Here is a 17,453-nt window from a genome sequence, read left to right as displayed (position 1 = left end):
TCTGTATCTTAAATATATGTAAATTTACCAAAGTGTCAGTAAATGCTGAGATTTCTTTAAAGCAGATTTTTCCTTAATGAGAAGGTAACCAAGGAATGAGGCTTGGGGGAAGGGAAGGGGCGGCTTGGCTTTTGTGGCTGTTGGAGCCACAGGCATCTGTGTACACATTCTCCCTCATTTACAGCTGAGTGTTTGAGCCTTTCTGCTCTTCTTTTCTCCTTTGTTATAAAAGTATTGAGGTTCCAAATACATTATTTAAGATTAGTATGAAAATTTAATCTGAAGGAGGTTCTGGTTTTGCTATCCTAGAGTTTGCTATTACTTGGAAGAATTTTCTGCTGTTGTCATCTCCTCACTTCCTTTTTCCCTCCTTTTATTATTATTTTTTTCTCACTCATCATCTTCTGTCAGCTGCAGTTATTATAGGTAGGCTTCTATGACAAAAAGGTGCTTTAGGAAGGAGTTCTGAAAATGGTCAGAATAATTTTACGGTGGGGCAACCCCTGGGGAATTTCCTGTTTGTCTGTTCCTATTTGCACACAAACGGAACAGTAGAAATCATTGGGAATTCTTCTATACCTATAGCGCATCTCTCTCTAGATCCAGCTGTGGGTACATTCATCTTATCTATATCACTAAAACATACAGTGAATGTCAGCACCAGAATCTAACCTCCACCGGAGCCCATTAAACATATGCTGCTGACACAAAGCACCTTTCTCTGGTAGTCAAGCAGAATAATTGGCTATTTAGTACTTGGCTCATCTGATTTTATATAGCATATAATCAAGATCTTATGGCTCCAGAAATTTCATTAAATGGAAACTCTGTGAGAAGTGCTAACTATGGTCTGAAGTTGCAACATGCTGACCATTCAAGAACCTGTACAGTTTGCCATGTAGTAACATTAAACATTCACAGGAAAGCATATTTGGAGAAGTGTTTTTTCCCAGAAATAAAGGTTTCAAAGTGCCCAATTTACAACATGAGGTAGGTTGTCTTTCACCTCTGGATTCCTTTGTCTCGATCAATTGGCACAATGAAAGCAAAAATCAGACTATGATTATCTATATGAGGAATTTCACCATTTTAAAATGAAGGTATGAAAGCCTTCCACCATTTACCTGACCCACCACCTCCTGAAATACAGCTCTGATTTGGAAAATTCTCCTCTGGTTTGTTGGCTTTTGCAAATGAATGATGAACCTAGTTCTGCAGCGCTTTGCTTTTACCAGTGTAAATCTGGAGCATCATCACTAATGTCAGCACAGAATCCAGGCCCTGGAACCCAAAGTGAGGTTTTTCATCTTTCTACACAATCATTAAAAGACTTCCTAAACATAATAGTTTTGTAACTGCAATCCAGCCCACTGAACTGAGTACAGAATAGTGATAAAAAAGAGCACAGTATTACAGCACAATCTGACAAGAATCGTTTTGAGACTTTCAGCTGGTGTGCGCTGCACTGGTATTATTAATTTCTGATCAGCAAGCGAAAGTACCTCACCCAGATATACCTAAGCAAGTCACTTTCATTTAATTTGCCTTCTGAAGGACATGACAGCATCTGTACTTTTTGAGATGTAATTGCTGTTATCCTTCAGAGTTTTTTGAAACAAACACAATCATCCTCCTGAATTACTGACTTTCCATGACAATTTTTTGAGGTTGCATTGTTCTAAACTAATATCTTTCAGACAGATCCTGAATAATGTAAGAGGATAAAGCCCACATGAAAAAATCAAGAATTCAGAAATGAAATTTAAGCTGTCAAACTTTAACTTAGTTGATCTTTATTCCCTTAATATTCTTCAAACAAACCCCATTTCATTCTAGTTCATAAAGAACATTACCTCAGAGGCTATAATATCTCTGAATTTTGTTCTAGGTCAATTTTTAAGTTAAAGTATTAGACATTAAAAAGTCCACATTCTAAGCAGTTATTATGAACTGGATATATGAACTTATGAACTGCTGCCAAATGTGTTCCCTCCTTTTTTTTTTTAGTTATGTGTGTGCAGAAGAAAACAATCTCAGATCCAGTCCTCAAGCTAGATGTATGGGGGTAAAGCAGCTTTTCTCTGCAGGATTTAGAATGGACAGACAAATTTCATGGAGGAGATCTTACCACTGCTTCGCTTTGGAAAAGTACCTGAACACCTCCTTCAACCATATATAATGTGCAACAGCAGTTCCTCTGGGAATATTTCTGAGTGTCCTTGTTTGCTTATTAAAGAGTCTCACCATTATCAGCAATAGGACAGAGCATGTTTCAAGTACTTCTTAGGGAAGCTTGAAAAGTATCACGCTTGCTGTAGAAATGCTGTAAAAATGGCTAGAAGGCCAAACTAATGGTCCTATGTACATTGCTAAGGTGAGGCCTGAAGTACTGTGCTGCATTCTGGCTTCTCTTCTGGATGTCAGCACACGGTGTATTTGTATCTGCGAACAAACTTTTGGTTTCCATGGCTATTTAAATGGCGAGGATCAGAGAGGAAAGGACATTAAAAATACTTATCCCCCGATTTATTAGTAACTCTTTAATGCTGAACCAGAGCTGACAGCTAATGACTTCTAATTCCTTGACTGTTGTTCTGAAAGTGTCCCAGTCACACAGCTGGCTTAGCAGTACTGGCTGAGCTCAGCGCAGTGGGAATGCCAGACCTCTCACGCTGGTGTCTTTCATTAACTCTAATCCCTGTTCCTAAAAGGTTTAGGAGATCATGTTTGAACTAAAACCACCTCAGAGCACTTGGTTCCCTCCTTCCATTTCCATTCAGTATGCCACATCCAGACTGCCCTCAGAAGGGTAGTTGTGAGGGTAAGCGTGATAAAGACAGCGATGTGCCGAGGTATCTCCATGAAAACGTTGACATCAGCACCTCCCATGCAAGTTATTCTTGCTTTCACTTACTTTTATTGTACTTCTGCAAGTGAGATGTGACCCTGGAGAGCTAACAGTAGAAAGCCTTCTACTGGCCTGTACCTATAGGGCACAAATGAGACTGAAAGATTCAGTTGAGATTTACATTGAGGCCAGAGGCTATATGAGAGCCAAGACTTCAGATTCAGTGTTAGTACAACCCTCTTGAGGTATGTTCACCAAGATAATCCCACTTCCTCCTTACCCTAACTCTAATTTATGTGTGCATTTCCTTTGTTTGGAAAACTGAATGCCTTTTGAAGCACAATATTTAGCAGACAGTTTTAGCAACATATAGCGTATACAGTTAGTGTGCATACATTACAGCTGCACCAAGAAAATAAAATGTAACAGAAGCTCCTCTGGAAATATTCTTGTCTCTGTATGTCAATAATCTGCATGCTAAAGAGTCCCAAAGCACTCATTAACATGATAGACTGGGCATTAAGCAGTGCCTAAGTAGACCATAAGACAAAACACAGAAGAAGCTCTAGAAACATTATGCTCTACTATAAGAAAAAGCTTGGGAAGCAAGGACACATCTCTTGTAGACTTTTAAGTCTATTATCTAAACCATTAAAAAAATCAGATTTGCTGCAATTTAGTTGAAGCTCGGATTAATGCAGGTTTAACTGGCCACATGGCAAACACAGCTTGTTGTAAACCAATTCCCTTAATTGTTCGAAAAAGGATTTTTTAATTATTAAGCTAATGCAGTTTAATTTCTGCAGGAAATGGAGACAAATCCATCAGTGTGGATAAAACCTTTAAAGTAGGGCCTCAAATTTTAGAGAATAAAGTGAATAGAGACTTTGCTGGTTTCTAAGTGCAGTTCCACTGCTCAGTGAAAGAGATTCTGCTCACTTCACAGACTATCCTGGTGTTTATTCAGAATCGTACTTGTGGGTACAGTCAAATCTGTTCTTGCAGGACGTGAATATAGCATGACACAAATGTGAGAACACCCAAGTATAAGAGATTAGGACCATTGTATCGCAGCTCTTCCGTTTCTGCTCGTGAATTCCAAAACAGGCAAAGCCCAGCATCGGTGTGGGTGCCATAGCTGTTGGTCTATTAAAAACATCTATGTCATTGAAGTAAGCATCTAGGAAAGCCATTAACTGGCATTTTAAGCTTTGGAGTCTATACTGAGAGTTTAACAGAAACATCTGATTCTTAGCAGGATAAACATTAGGACTGTGATTTCAAGAGGAAGGATAACCCATCCATCCCTTGCACACGTCTACCAGCAGAAGCTCTGTTTCTTTTAGGGTCAGCAAGGATCATCTGCCAATGAACAGCTAACTTTGCTGTCCTCATAAGTTACCATAAAGGGTGACTGCTGGGCAAACACCATTTGTGAAGGTGACGTGCTGAATCCATGGAAAAAAACAGATAGTTTTCTATGGGTTTTTATGATATGGACTTTAGGAGCAAAAGATGTTAACTCTTCATGAAGAAGCAGACTAGGACCAGCATTAGACATGCTTTTCTGGCTTATCAGGCCTTTTAGCTGTTCTAAATTGCTTGCCTGTAAGGATTAACTAATAGGAGGTGGAATATCAGCCTGTATGGTCAGAAGGTGTAACCTTCATTTGGTTTCTCCTTGCAGTGGGAGGGTATGCACTTTCTGTTGTTAGCTCGTTAGACATTTGTATGTAGTGTCCTACCTGCAGTGGATTTGGTGAAGTAAGAGGAGATGAAAGGCCATGCCCTGGTGACTGGCTGGGTTTCTGAGGCGAACTGGAGGACTGTGGGGCTGGAGGTGGTTGGCTCTGGCTCTGGGACTGTGTTTGGTTCTGCTGCGGTGTTGCTGATGACTGTGGCTGTGGCTGCTGGGTCTGCTGGGGTGGCTGTGGAGTCTGTGCCTGCTGACCTTGCTGCTGCTGCTGGCTTTGCTGCTGCTGTTGCTGCTGCTGACCTTGCTGCTGCTGCTGGAGCTGCTGAAGATGCTGAAGCTGTTGAAGTTGGGAGTTCAGGGATGAGGTAGCTGTGAATTGAAGAGAGTGAGGGGAGTTATGTAGGTTTCAGTAATACCTATTGTATTAAAGATGTTCTGGAAGAAATTCTGGTTCTGTTGCATTGTGAGGCACACTGCCCACTGAGGTCAGCTGGCCTCAGACTTCAGGTTGTGTCAGGAAACATGTTCCCATCAATAACATCCTGTGGTTCTGCCAGCACAGTTCTGTGGTAAGAGTCAGACTTCTCTGGAGGCAAGGAAAGCAAAACTTTGGAAAGGCTACAGCTCTGCCCACAGGATGGGTGTCAGAGCTGACCAGCAGTCTTTGCTCAGACGAGCTTACCCGTGAAGCCAATGGGAATTTTGCATGCCTCGAGAAGGGCAATCAGGATGTCGCTTTACAAAGCATAGCAAGAACTCATAATATCAGCTGCTGCTGTTATATAAAGGAGGAGAAAACCATGGTTATTAAATAAAGGATCCTCTGAAAAGAGCTTTGTCATGTCTTCATACAGCGGGTGTCAGGAAATAGAACATTCAGCTGTGAAATTTCTTGTGCAATGCATAGGTAGAAAAAATACCCAATAACATTTGTGAATATCTGAAATTAGAACTTCTCCTTACCATATCTAAAAGCTATAAAGTTCCTCTTGTGAAATACGGTAGACATTTTGTGCACTTGCACTGCTCACTTACTCCTGGTAGTAAAAGTCTGTTATGTTCTGCTACCATACGCTCCAAGGCTTGGGAATTGGTGGCTCACATCAACCTGCTGGCACAGAGGACCAAACTTTATCTCCCAGAGACACTTTCAAATTAACTAGGGCATTCTTTATGTTTAGGAAGGCAAGAAGGGTGCTGCAGGGATGTCACTAAGGAAGAACAGCTTTAAGCAGCGGCCAGAACACCACAGGAGCCTAATGCTTTCTGGGGTTATGCCCTGAATAAGTCACCTGTGTCTCCAGCCTTACCCATTTTAATAAACGTCTCAGGGGTTGCATTAGATGGTTATAAGGTTCCAAGAGGAACAGCTTACAAGGTCATTGCACTATTTTGCACTCTGTATACTGCTCTGTGTACAATACCACTCTGGATTCTAATTTCCATCAGCAGAAGCCAAAGTAAACTGGGAATGAATGAAATTTGTTATTTCTAAAACGATGTTCAGATTTCATGGCCAGAAACACTGTTCACCAAGTTATTTGTGGATTGGCACATAAAGCCAAGTCATCTCCACTTTCTTTTCATGCTGGCATCCCTATTTCAGCTTTCTAGATGTTTATGCCCTGGGGATGAACCTAAGGTCTTGGTACAACTTATGAAATCAATGAGCCATAAACTGGAATAAGCAAAATAAAAAGAAAATGGAGAAAGATGAGGCAGAATGGGTAAGCCAGAAAACGTTGTATGAAGGAAAAGTAGAAGGCTTGGTAGGAAGAGCTGTTGGTCACCCATTCCTTACTCATAGCCAGCCACTCTAAATTTTCTTTCACCAGAGGCAGGAATCAAACTACAAATATGCCTTTACAAGAATTATAGTCATGTGTATGTGACTTCAACAAAGAACCTGAAAAAAGCAGAGAAGGAGGACTGGAAACACCAATATATTTCCATCAGGAAAGTTACCTGTGGAAGTTTTGTGTTTCAACATAAAACAGTGACCATCAGATTAAAAACATGCGTGGTATCTCATGCAGAAGAGTTCAGCCTGGAGAAGTAAGGGTACACTCCCATCAATTCCACAACCAGAAATCATACCTAAATGCACCAAAGCCAAGAGGGTAGTAAGTGGAAATATAATCCGAGGTATATGAGAACAAAGAATGGAGAAAGTGTGTATACAAGCAAGCAACTGCATAGAAATATATTAACCATAGCATGATGCACCTCAGATGTCAAGGAATACTATTCATCAATTCTATCTGTAGGTATGTACACAGAAAGATCCTTCCCATTCCCATGAGGAAAAACCCAATGCAGGCCACCTCTTTGTTCTGTGCAGGCCATTTCCTCACCTGTGATAGCTTAGCAGTCTGGACAAACCATTGGTAACCAGAACCACAACCTTGAACACAACAGGCCCTTCCTGCTTCCATAGACTCCACTACAGAACTGGATGCAATGACATCCCACAGAAGCATAACTTGTAATCCACACAGCTCATAGAAAGGAACAAGGTGTCATTTCACATCCTATGTGCACAACTGGACAGGATCAGACAAAATTTTATAGCAAATTAGGTATAGTGGGGGTTTTTTGTACTGCAATGATCCCCCACCACTTTTGCTCCCACAGGGCACTCTTTAAAGACCAGGGCTTGGAAGAATGGATTTTTTGGAATGCTGTATGTTGTATGCAAGGCACTGGGTCATGTAGTAGGGGACAGGCAAAAGCATTTGAGGTGAAAGGAAAGCCATCTACTGAAACATTTTTGGACAACAGACATGTTTGACTCCTTGAGCTACGCCTTTCAGCTAGGACTTGGAAAATATGGCCAATAATTAGAAGAACGCTGAAAGTATCAATCTGAGATAACATGAGGTAACATAGGATGGAGGGACCACTGTGATTCTGATAACATAAAAGTGCTAACACAGGTCAGTGCTCAATTTTTGTCAATGATCTTATGATTGAACTTACAGTATGCAAAAAATATCTGTTGGTAGAATATTAAAAAAAAAACCATCACTGCCTGGACTTCTTAAAACAATGACATGAGAAGAACAGTAAAGAAGCCCAAAGTTCAAAATAGATGAAGCTGCCTAACAAACTAAAACAAATGAAGGGGTGTTACATGATGTTGCAAAAAGTTTAATGTTTTTTGTGTTTGCATGTAGCTCAGAGCAATCAGAAGACTAATATTTAATAATTATTAGCATTAGTGTTCCCCACAGAGCATATGGCTTACTTTCAGGATGCTTTAAATGTTGCCAAACAGTGATATAAGTAGCCTTGCGAAATTACAGAGTCTAAAGCACAGATATAGATATACAGAAATAGTACCGATCTGGTTTTTTACCATTGGACAAAAATCCACACTTACTGAAACACGGTTTTACTAAATGTATGAATCTGCTTAAGAAAGAAAGATTATGTTGTTGCACATGTTGAGATTTACTTGCTAGAACAGTTATCTTAATGATGTAGGCCTCAGTTTCATTAATGAGTCATGCCTTTGATCAGCTGTTGAACTACATTCTTAAAAAAGAAATCTTCATTAAACTTCCGTTTGTTTAATAGCCGTTTTGATTTGCACATTCTTCTGCTAATACATAAAACAAGGGACAGAATCCAGAGGGAAGAAAAAGGGAGGGAAAGTGCCCCAAGAGGTTTTTTTTTAACCTAAAATTTTGCAGGTTCAGGTCCTACTGAGCTGCTAATGTAACTGATGTTGACTGGCCATCACCAACATAAATCTGTGCATTGACAATGTGAGCAGGTGCAACCACTCAGGCAAGCTGACTTGTCCGATGAACGAAGAGGGTCTGAAGCTAACTTGGAAAACATCAAGTTTGTAAATTCTGTGGGCATGCCCAGCACTCTCAGATATTGGCTTGATAAAGAGATTTTTTCCATTCCCCATCTAGGAATAGAAAAGCTTTGCATTTAGTATGGCTCAATACTTGAATGTGGGCTGATGCAGGAATATCAGTATCTCTAGCATTCGCTTCTGTACTTGAAATGCACTCATTCTTGCTGGGATGGAAGGTAATCTCTCAGGGAAAATTTTGTTGATGGAGAAAAGTTACTTCATGGAAAATTTTCCAAGTTCATTGCCAACAACTGCACAAAATTATTCAAATAACTTCTTGTCTTTTCATAGAATTCCTTTAAAAAGTCTCTCTGAAACCTACTATCATGCTGAGCTATAAATGGCATTGAAGTGGCTTAGTGAGGTGTGGTTGTTTAATGTGCTACAGTTAAACAGATAGGGAATTGGAAGAAGGACTGTTAGATCATAGAATCATCCACCAACACCCCCAAGTCCTTCTCCTCGGTGCTGCTCTCAATCCACTCATTGTTCAGCCTGTATTTGTGCTTGGGATTGCCCTGACCCAGGTGCAGGACCCCCTTCGTGAGGTTTGCATAGGCCCACCTCTCAAGCCTGTTGAAGTCCCTGTGGATGGCATCCCTTCCCTCCAGCATGCTGACTGTGCCACACAGGGTGTCATCGGCAAATTTGCTGAGGGTGCACTCAATCCCACTGTCCGTGTTGCCGACAAAGATGTTAAACTGTGCTGGTTCCCCTTGAGGAACGCCACTGATCACGGATCAAGACAAGGCTTTCCCAAAGCCACACAGTAGTACTGTAAAGGTGGATGTAGGGCTCCAGATCACGCCTGCAGTCCAGTGTTCACACTGCCTGACTGCACTGCCTCTTGCAATGTGTGTACTATCCACAGTAGGGGTTGTGTCATATTATTGTTTGTAATCAAATCCAATCCAACTCCCAGAGCTTGCTTGCATAGCTCATCCATTATAAATCGTATACCTGTCTAGCATTTGTCACTTTCTGCAGAGCTTGGAGCCTGATGGAATTTCAGGTGGTACAACAGTGCTATGTCTGCATGTATAAAAGATAACACGCACTGCCTACCTCACAGGAATCTTTTTATAACTTACTGGCTAACAGCTGGGTAAAACTTTGACACATATAAGTGAGAAGTGCCTGCTTTCCTTCAGAATTGCATTTAAGAATTAAAAAGGTTTGCAAAAAATTGCAAAAAGTTATTTCTATTGTTAAAAAGACATCATAATATACACCACTTTAAAAGAGATCATAATCAACTAAAAATTCACGCAAGCTACAAAAAACTATGAGGAAAATCCATAAAAGCTGTGTGACATTTCAACTTTCCTTAAGAAACATACATGTTGAATATATACCAGTGTCCAAGAAGATAGTAAGAACTAATACCTACCAAGAAACAATGGCATGAGGGGTTTTCAAACTCAGTTTTTAACTATAATTTCTTGGTTGCTGCAGTGCCATGGCAGACTTCCCAAGGGATCATCCCACTTTTTATGATCCTACTTTAAGCAGATTGTGCTTAGCCAGAGTATCAGAGCATTTACATTAGAATAAGAGATATGGAGTTAAGTGGTGCAAATGGATGGTCAAGAGACAGCGAAAGTAAACTTTCTGATCTCCCAGGTGACCTACATCTGTACTTGCCACAGGCCTCAGACTACCTCAAGGACTTAGAGGAAGTTATGATCTAAGGAACACACTCCTTCCTGACTTCCTTTAGGGGTTACCTTAGGCACAATGCTGCTATGCATTTACAACATTTACATAAAATGTGACTTTTCATGTTTTTCTTGTATCTTCAGTTCCTCTGTTGGTTACCTACACAGGAAACTGACATGAAACTGAAACGCTCCTCTGTCAAGTAGAGTGGTGCAATGGGAAAAATTCAGCTCTACTGCAACCCTGGTGAAAGAGGCAGTATGATCCATGACAGGGGGAATGACAATCTTTTTCTTAGTGGGAAAATGAAAAGGCTCTCTCTTCAAATCCCAATCCTGACTGTATTCACTGAAAGTAGTATCAACTGCCTGCTGCCTCTGGCTAACATATTATGGCATAAGTATGGGAATGGCTCTGGTTATATTTTAATTAAAAATAAACATTTTAAAGTTTAATCACGTTTCTCCAAAAAGCAAGGAACATAAGTAAGCCCACAAATGTTCATATAATGAAAACAATGTAAAAATTAGGACTCTCTTCACCTCTCATTCACAATATAAATCCAGATTCTTAAGACCTCTACAGTTCTTGGCAGAAGATCAAATTAATGTTCAGAGATTGAATTTATATCTAGAATCTGCTCTTGTGGATAAGCTTCACATAATGTCTGATTTATTTTATTAATGTTTTGTGCGTGTTTGTTTCTGTGTAAAGAGGAAGAAGGGGTAGGAGGAATAAGGAACCACTTTAGCCTACAAAGTATTGTGCTACTTTGTCCTCTATCCTCCTATTTACATAATTGCATAGATGTGTTTCACTGCCTTGATACAATGTACAATGGACTAAAAAGGAGAAAATCATACAGAAAACCTTCTCCTATTTGACTGAGCACAGACTTGGCTCTTGCCATTTCAAGAGCCTAATGCCTTTTTCCACTTCCCCAGTAATGGAGAATGGATTTGCATTGCCTTAAACTGAAAAGTGTAACTAACTTAAGCATCTGGGCTTGCGCTTGAACTGACAAGGCCTGTTTTTTTTCCCCCACCCTATTGTTTCTCTTCTAATGAGATATATGCCTTTCTGGTTTTGAAACAGATTTCTAAAGATTGAATACACACGCTGAACAGTCTAATGCAAGCCTGTGTTTATACTCTCTCCCTCCTGGGTAACAAGGGGTAGGTTAGCCAGCTACCCAACGTGTCTTTTGCATGCATTTGAATTTTCTTTTTGAGACCAAAATGCGAGTTGTTTTAAATATGTTAGCAACCTTTTTGTGAAAAAAAAAGGAAGGATTGAACTTGTGGCTGAAGAGATTAGTAATGGGATACAGAGCATATTGTTTCTAAATCACTGGTTCAAATCCACTCTAGGTCAATAGAGGGGACAAAAGTCATTGCACTTTAATGGTGCTTTTGAGTGTTTTCTACCTTATAGAAGATGTATTAGATGTATAGAAGATGTATTCCCACGCAGATATCCGCAGAGAGCCTGCATTGGAAGCAGTCTGCCACACAGTTAAGGTAATAAATTGATGGTCTCCCAATACCTATTAGGAAGATCATAAAGACTACGGCCTTGGATGGCATCAATTGACATCTTTATTTTCACTTTCAGCAGAGAGGCTAAGGATGGAAAGAGTAAGGAGACCAAGTCATCTTCTCCTTCGTGAAGGTGATACCTCAAGGTTACAGCAGATGGGGTTATGGGGAGAAACTTGCATTGCCAATGCTCCTCTGTACCAATTCTGCAGATAAACTTTCTACTCTTGTCATATCCAGCATATTTCATGAGCACTAAATTCACTTTAAAGAATATAGGCAATAAAAAGGAAGTATTAAGAAGAAAACCACCATAATTTATATGGTGCCTGTGGTGTCTCCACATTTTGATGAATACTGGAACTTCCCTGAAAAATGATCCACTGCATTAAATAAATCTGACATTTTTTTTCTTTGCCAAACCTCAAAATGTACAATAATCCACTAAATTCTTAAGGGGAAAAAAAAAAAAAAAAAAAAAAAGTTGTTGTTCTAGGTACAGAGCTTGACTAAGTATCAAGGCAAGTATATTTGGAATACCTCCCATTTTAAGGTAATCTAGGGGCTATTTTCCTCTAGTTTATGACAACATACTGTGAGTAAAGTTCCCTGAGTGTATTGTAAAAATTGCATTAACCTATTTAAAATGCCCAAAGGCAAGAACAAGCTGGAGAAATTAGACTTTAATAAGCCATTTGCTTCCTCAGCTCAAATGGGACCTTAGGCCTCATATTGTACAGATGGCTGAAACATTAACTGGAGTCAGGGTATCATCAAGACACAGGGGATCAATCAGGGAGTTGTCTTGGGGCTCTCATGCAAAGACAGGCAATTAAAAACCCACATAACATAGTCTGAGGGCAATGTAACAGTTTGAATGCCAAAGACTGGGTGTCAAGCAAGCGATATCTAGATGTGTTAAATTAATTTTACCTGTCTGGGTTTTTTTTTGTTTGTTTTGTTTTGTTTGTTTGTTTGTTTGTTTTTTGTGTGTGAAAACATGACTGTCTCAGAGATCAGGGGGCAGGACCTTAAGATCAAGTCCTTATTCCAGGTAAAAGCAGTTTTCTAGTTACAGAGAGCAGGACAGGTCCCAGATTGTCTGAGAACAGAATAGCGTTGGAATCGAATTGACTGGCATGGTATTCCTACAGATTGAATTTCCAGACCATATTGAGCCCATAAGAACGTTCCTCTGGACCAGAATTTAAGATCCTCTCCCATTTCTTGGGAGAAATTCTGCAGGACTCCTTTGAAAGAAACTAGTTGACAGAGAAAAAATTATTATCTAAAGGCCAACAGAGCCCAGTATAAGATTTCATAGCCGAAGGGATATGACAGGGAACAGATGGATGACACAAAGAAATTAAGTTCGAAACAACAGTCTGCTGACTCAGAGAACAATGACCATGACTCCTAACGGACACCAGTCAAAGGCTGGGCACTCTCTGCACATACAACCTTTAATAACAGGAACTGCAGTTTGGTTTTTTCTCTCCTTGTCTCTTTCAAATGCTCTAATATTGATGGGGAACATAATTTCCATGGCACTTATGCTGACTAAGTGTTTGACGTGCCTTGAAGTAGCAATGCTTGTAGACAGAGCAGTGCAATGACACATGGTCCCAGGAGCTCTGGAAGAGGTTGTGTGGAATCCTGTCCTCCAGTTCAGAGAGCCATTGGCCCCCAGTCTGCCGAGTGCCCTGCCATTTCTGCTGGCAAGGTGGCTATGTGAGGCTTTGGGGCAAAGTCTTGTCAACAGGAACTGGTTGAACTGCCTGGTGCCTTCAAAGGGTGATTTTGCTCTCTTTCATATAATAGATTTGCAGTTGCTTCTTCTATAATTGTTTATCGCAAATGGCTCTTCTGACAAAGAAATATTTACCCAGGTGTAGCTTCATATATCTTCAGCAATGGTTCTTTGAAGATCAGGAATTAGTAGAAGTCTCTTCAAAGAGTCTTTGAAGTGAGTCATGTTTCCTTAACTGAAAGTGAAGTTACTGTAAGTGAAATGTAATGCGGGTTTTGTGCACGCTTGTGTTTGGGGGTTTTTAAACAATACAATCGATTAGTGGATCAAAGTGTTTTAGGCTTAAAAGGTTGGTCTTGATGCTAAGCTTGTGGAAGTGTCCTGAGAACGACAAAGCACAATGTCACTTTCCCCCAGCCTCAACCAAAGAGGGTACTGTGCCCATCAGGCGATTTGGTATGACTGGTTGCTTTCATCTCTCAGACTCTCATTATATCTGTGTTTCTATCATTTTCCACTTCCAGTCTATTCTGAAAGCTGGTAGACCTGAGACAACTCTGTTTTCTATTAAGAACTCCAAGATTCAAGCAGCTGCAAATTCTGTTCCCAGCATGCAATTTCCAGCTAGAGAAGTTACCTGAACAGCAGTGAGAACAGGTCATGGAATGACTTGGAAAACAGCAACGTGTACACTATAAGGAGGAAGGGAAAAAATGCAGCCCAGCCCAGTCCTTTCCTTTACAGACAATAAAACTACAAGAGCAAGTATGAGAACCAGGTGCAAAAGTGGCAGTTCTACCTTGCTGCAAGGCCATGCACACAAATAACTCTGCTGGAGCAGTGACTTAGGCTTCAACCTTGTTAAATACGGTCCCCGTTACCCTCAATATAGCCTTGAACTTCTGGTTTTACCAAGCCATGAAAAATCAAAAATGGTAGCAAGAGAGTGAGAAAAATAGGGAAGAGAACAAAACAAAATACTTGGCCTGATCCTGCAAGGCTGTAATGCTCTCAGTCCCTATGCAGCTCCCAGGGGCTGAAGGCTATTCCTCACCAGCTGGGACACACACAGTACCATGTTGAACACATGTACTTCATCAGTCATTGAAGAATAAACACACACTAAAAATCTTTTTCTAAGTGGCACGAGATATTGCTTAGTAGCTGTGGTACAGGACCAATCTCCAAGCATAGGTCACTGGGTTGGAGAGAAGGTGCTGTGCTAGGTGCTGTAATGTGAGCAGAAGATGAGGGTGTCCTTTCTTTAGATAAGGGATCAGTGCAGAGAGACTATGCAATTCCCTTCACATGAGAAATTGTAGAAGAGCTGGGAAGTGAACTCTAACTTGGTAATTTGTCACACTGTAAGCCATTCCTGAAGGTATGTACCACTACCAAGGTACATTATGTTTGCCTGCTGTTGACTCACAGTAGCTCTATTTTGCTGTTTTTAAGAAACTTCCATAATTTTTACTATTTGCTGTGCATATATAAGAACAGCTGTGTTCAGTTGTGTGCATTTTAAAATATATCACAGTATCCGTAGCTGTTTTCTTTTGTACAGGACAGTTTAAGGCAATGTGCCTATATCTCTTTTTCTAGTATTTTCATTTTACTTGCAGAGAGATTAGAAAAAAAGTTCAATAGTAGGTGAGCAGCAGTTCTGGACTCTGCAGCTGGTCATCTGCTGTGAATGGACTGACTGCTCATTTTTAATTTGCAGCAAAATAAGGGAGGCTCAATATCAGATTTCTCTCATTGGCCAAATATGTGGCTGCTTCAGGTGCTAATCCTAGCTCAGCTGTGTTTGGCATCTATCACCTTTACTCAGCAACAGTGAATTAGCTGCTCTTCGAGTGCTCATGTGCTTCCATCTGCCTAAATTTCCTTCTCAATGTTGAAATAAAGAACCTGGTTATTCACATAGATAAACAGCTTATCGGTAGAAAATTTGGGTAGGAGGCTCAGGGAGAAGATTTTATAGGTACTCCTCATTCATGAGCTATAAAGTCAGTCAATCTTCTGTGTTACAACTAAGCTTCATCTGCAGCTGGACAGAAGGGCTGGGGAGTCCCGAAAAGCAGCTGCATTGCTCTGTCCAATCAATGCATTATCCACTTTATGGCTGTCAAAAGCACATCAGGAATCCCCACACTGGTATTTCATACGTTTTTTGTACACTGCAAAAGAGTTAATAGCAGGCCTTTGAATAAACTGCATCTAGATTTTATTTTAGCTATTAAGCTGCTTCTTCAAGGTTAATTATTTTTAATTTGAAAGGGATACACAGCAGTTAATAAAAGAACTTCCACTTAAATAATGTATTTCTTACATAGAGCAGGAGTCCTCAGTCATAGAAAGGGAACAAAATCCAAAGGACAGATTTACAATTGGCCAAAAAACTACTTAAAAATCCCTCACTATTTCTGGCCACATATTCAGCCAGAAAAGAATGTTGTTGCCCTTTTGATGCATTAACTAGTACCTTATTGCCCTTATCAATGGAAATACTTGCTTTTCCAGAGTAGATAATGGAAGAAAAGACAAATTTGGTTGCTAAACCAATAATTCTCAAAAAAAACCTAACAGGAAGCTAGTCTTTGCCTTCCTTAAGGCAACATTATCTTAATTTTGATATTTGGGATAAAAAAATATTTTAAATAACAATTTAGGTCTCATCAGCTGCATGGGTTTATCTACACCAAGCCTGAATGATGCTACAAAACATTCTTCTCATTGTTTATCATCTCCAGGTTCCTCAGTTATTTAAACAAATTCCACAGTGTGTTAACGCACAAAAATAAACGTGTTTACCAATGTTAACTAAGGCTGTTATAAATATTAAATACACCTTCCGTTAATGATATCCTTTTGAGAATGATAACAGAACCCTGCAGAACATGCTCTAAAAATACAGAAAATTCAGAAGAGAATGTATCCTAATAAGTATATTTTATTAATCCTATAGAAACATACTGGCAGTTATGTAACTAAGTTGTGTGAAGTTTGCATACAACAATTACAATTTTCTCTTAAATTTTTCTTCTGTTACATATAACCATTTCATAAAATAATGCAAAACCTAACTTTTAACTGTAGAGAATTAAGTGTTTTGACAATAATGAAAACATTGGTCATCACGTGGTATTGATTGCTAATGTATAGGCATAGATAATGATGGGGGAGGGCAAGAGGAGAGAATTTACTGTTCACAGATTTTCTTGCATGTGGAATTAGTGGATTTATCATCCTCCTGAGGAAGCCCACTGACAGGTGTAAGTGAAAATACTACATAAATACTGGGTAAACACCGTTACTAGATTTACTGCAGTAACTCAAAAGCCAATTAAACTGGGATGAACTTGTTCCAAAATAGTGCCTTTAAATGAAAAGCCGAGACCATTCAACAGTACAAAATAAAGAAACACATGTCAGTGCTGATACAAAATCTAGATTTTTGCTTAAATTGACTTCTGATTAAAGAAGTTAGAGCAAAAAATGCTTCTCAAGTGGGATGAACTATCTATCATGGCAACCCTGAGAACAAAAGTTGGCACAGTTAGTGCACACAGAAATCTGAAACCACTACTTTAGGTTTCTTTTGCCAAGTTTTAACTAAGTAGATGCAAAAAACCGTTCCTTTCATTTTCAGTGCCAGGTATTTTGTCTTTACTCTGCTGATTTTAATAGCTCTCTCAGAAGCTTGGAAATGAATGTTTCTTCCATCATCAATTTAAAACTTTTCCATTTGCCAACTATGGATGTTTTTTCTACTGTGTGTTTTCAATGAAGCTGAAATTAATACGATTCCCTTTGATTTTCCATCCATTTTCCCCCGGGGAGCGTGGGGCAAACTATGCTTTCATCTCCATCCTTGAGACAGAGCCAGGTCCACCATCACGTGACCACAACAACACTTCTTTCTTTCCTTTTTTCCCCACAATATTCCAGAAAAGGCAATTTTTGGACTCAAGTTTGTCTAAAGACTACCTGGAAAGACTAGCTTTATAGGGGTCCTCCAGCATTCTGTAGCAGAAGGCAGATCCTATGGCTGTCATCTCCAGCAGTTCAACTGCTGTTCTCATACAGAG

At 39.8% G+C, this 17,453-nt stretch overlaps 1 protein-coding gene across 2 annotated transcripts in view; it reads right to left on the bottom strand.

Moving 5' to 3' along the window:
• POU6F2 (POU class 6 homeobox 2) overlaps positions 1 to 17,453 on the bottom strand; it is a 315,511-nt gene that overhangs the window by 92,005 nt on the left and 206,053 nt on the right. For both annotated transcript variants that reach the window (XM_086468248.1, XM_086468249.1), the window contains one exon: positions 4,594 to 4,913. In XM_086468248.1, the coding sequence (XP_086324374.1) occupies positions 4,594 to 4,913 (320 nt within the window). The remainder of the gene's footprint in view (positions 1 to 4,593; positions 4,914 to 17,453) is intronic.

The sequence above is a fragment of the Leptosomus discolor genome, chromosome 7, assembly GCF_034619465.1.
Source record: "Leptosomus discolor isolate bLepDis1 chromosome 7, bLepDis1.hap2, whole genome shotgun sequence".
Classification (NCBI taxonomy): domain Eukaryota; kingdom Metazoa; phylum Chordata; class Aves; order Leptosomiformes; family Leptosomidae; genus Leptosomus; species Leptosomus discolor.
Note: the sequence above shows the minus strand (reverse complement) of the source record. Positions and strands in the feature narration are given on the sequence as shown.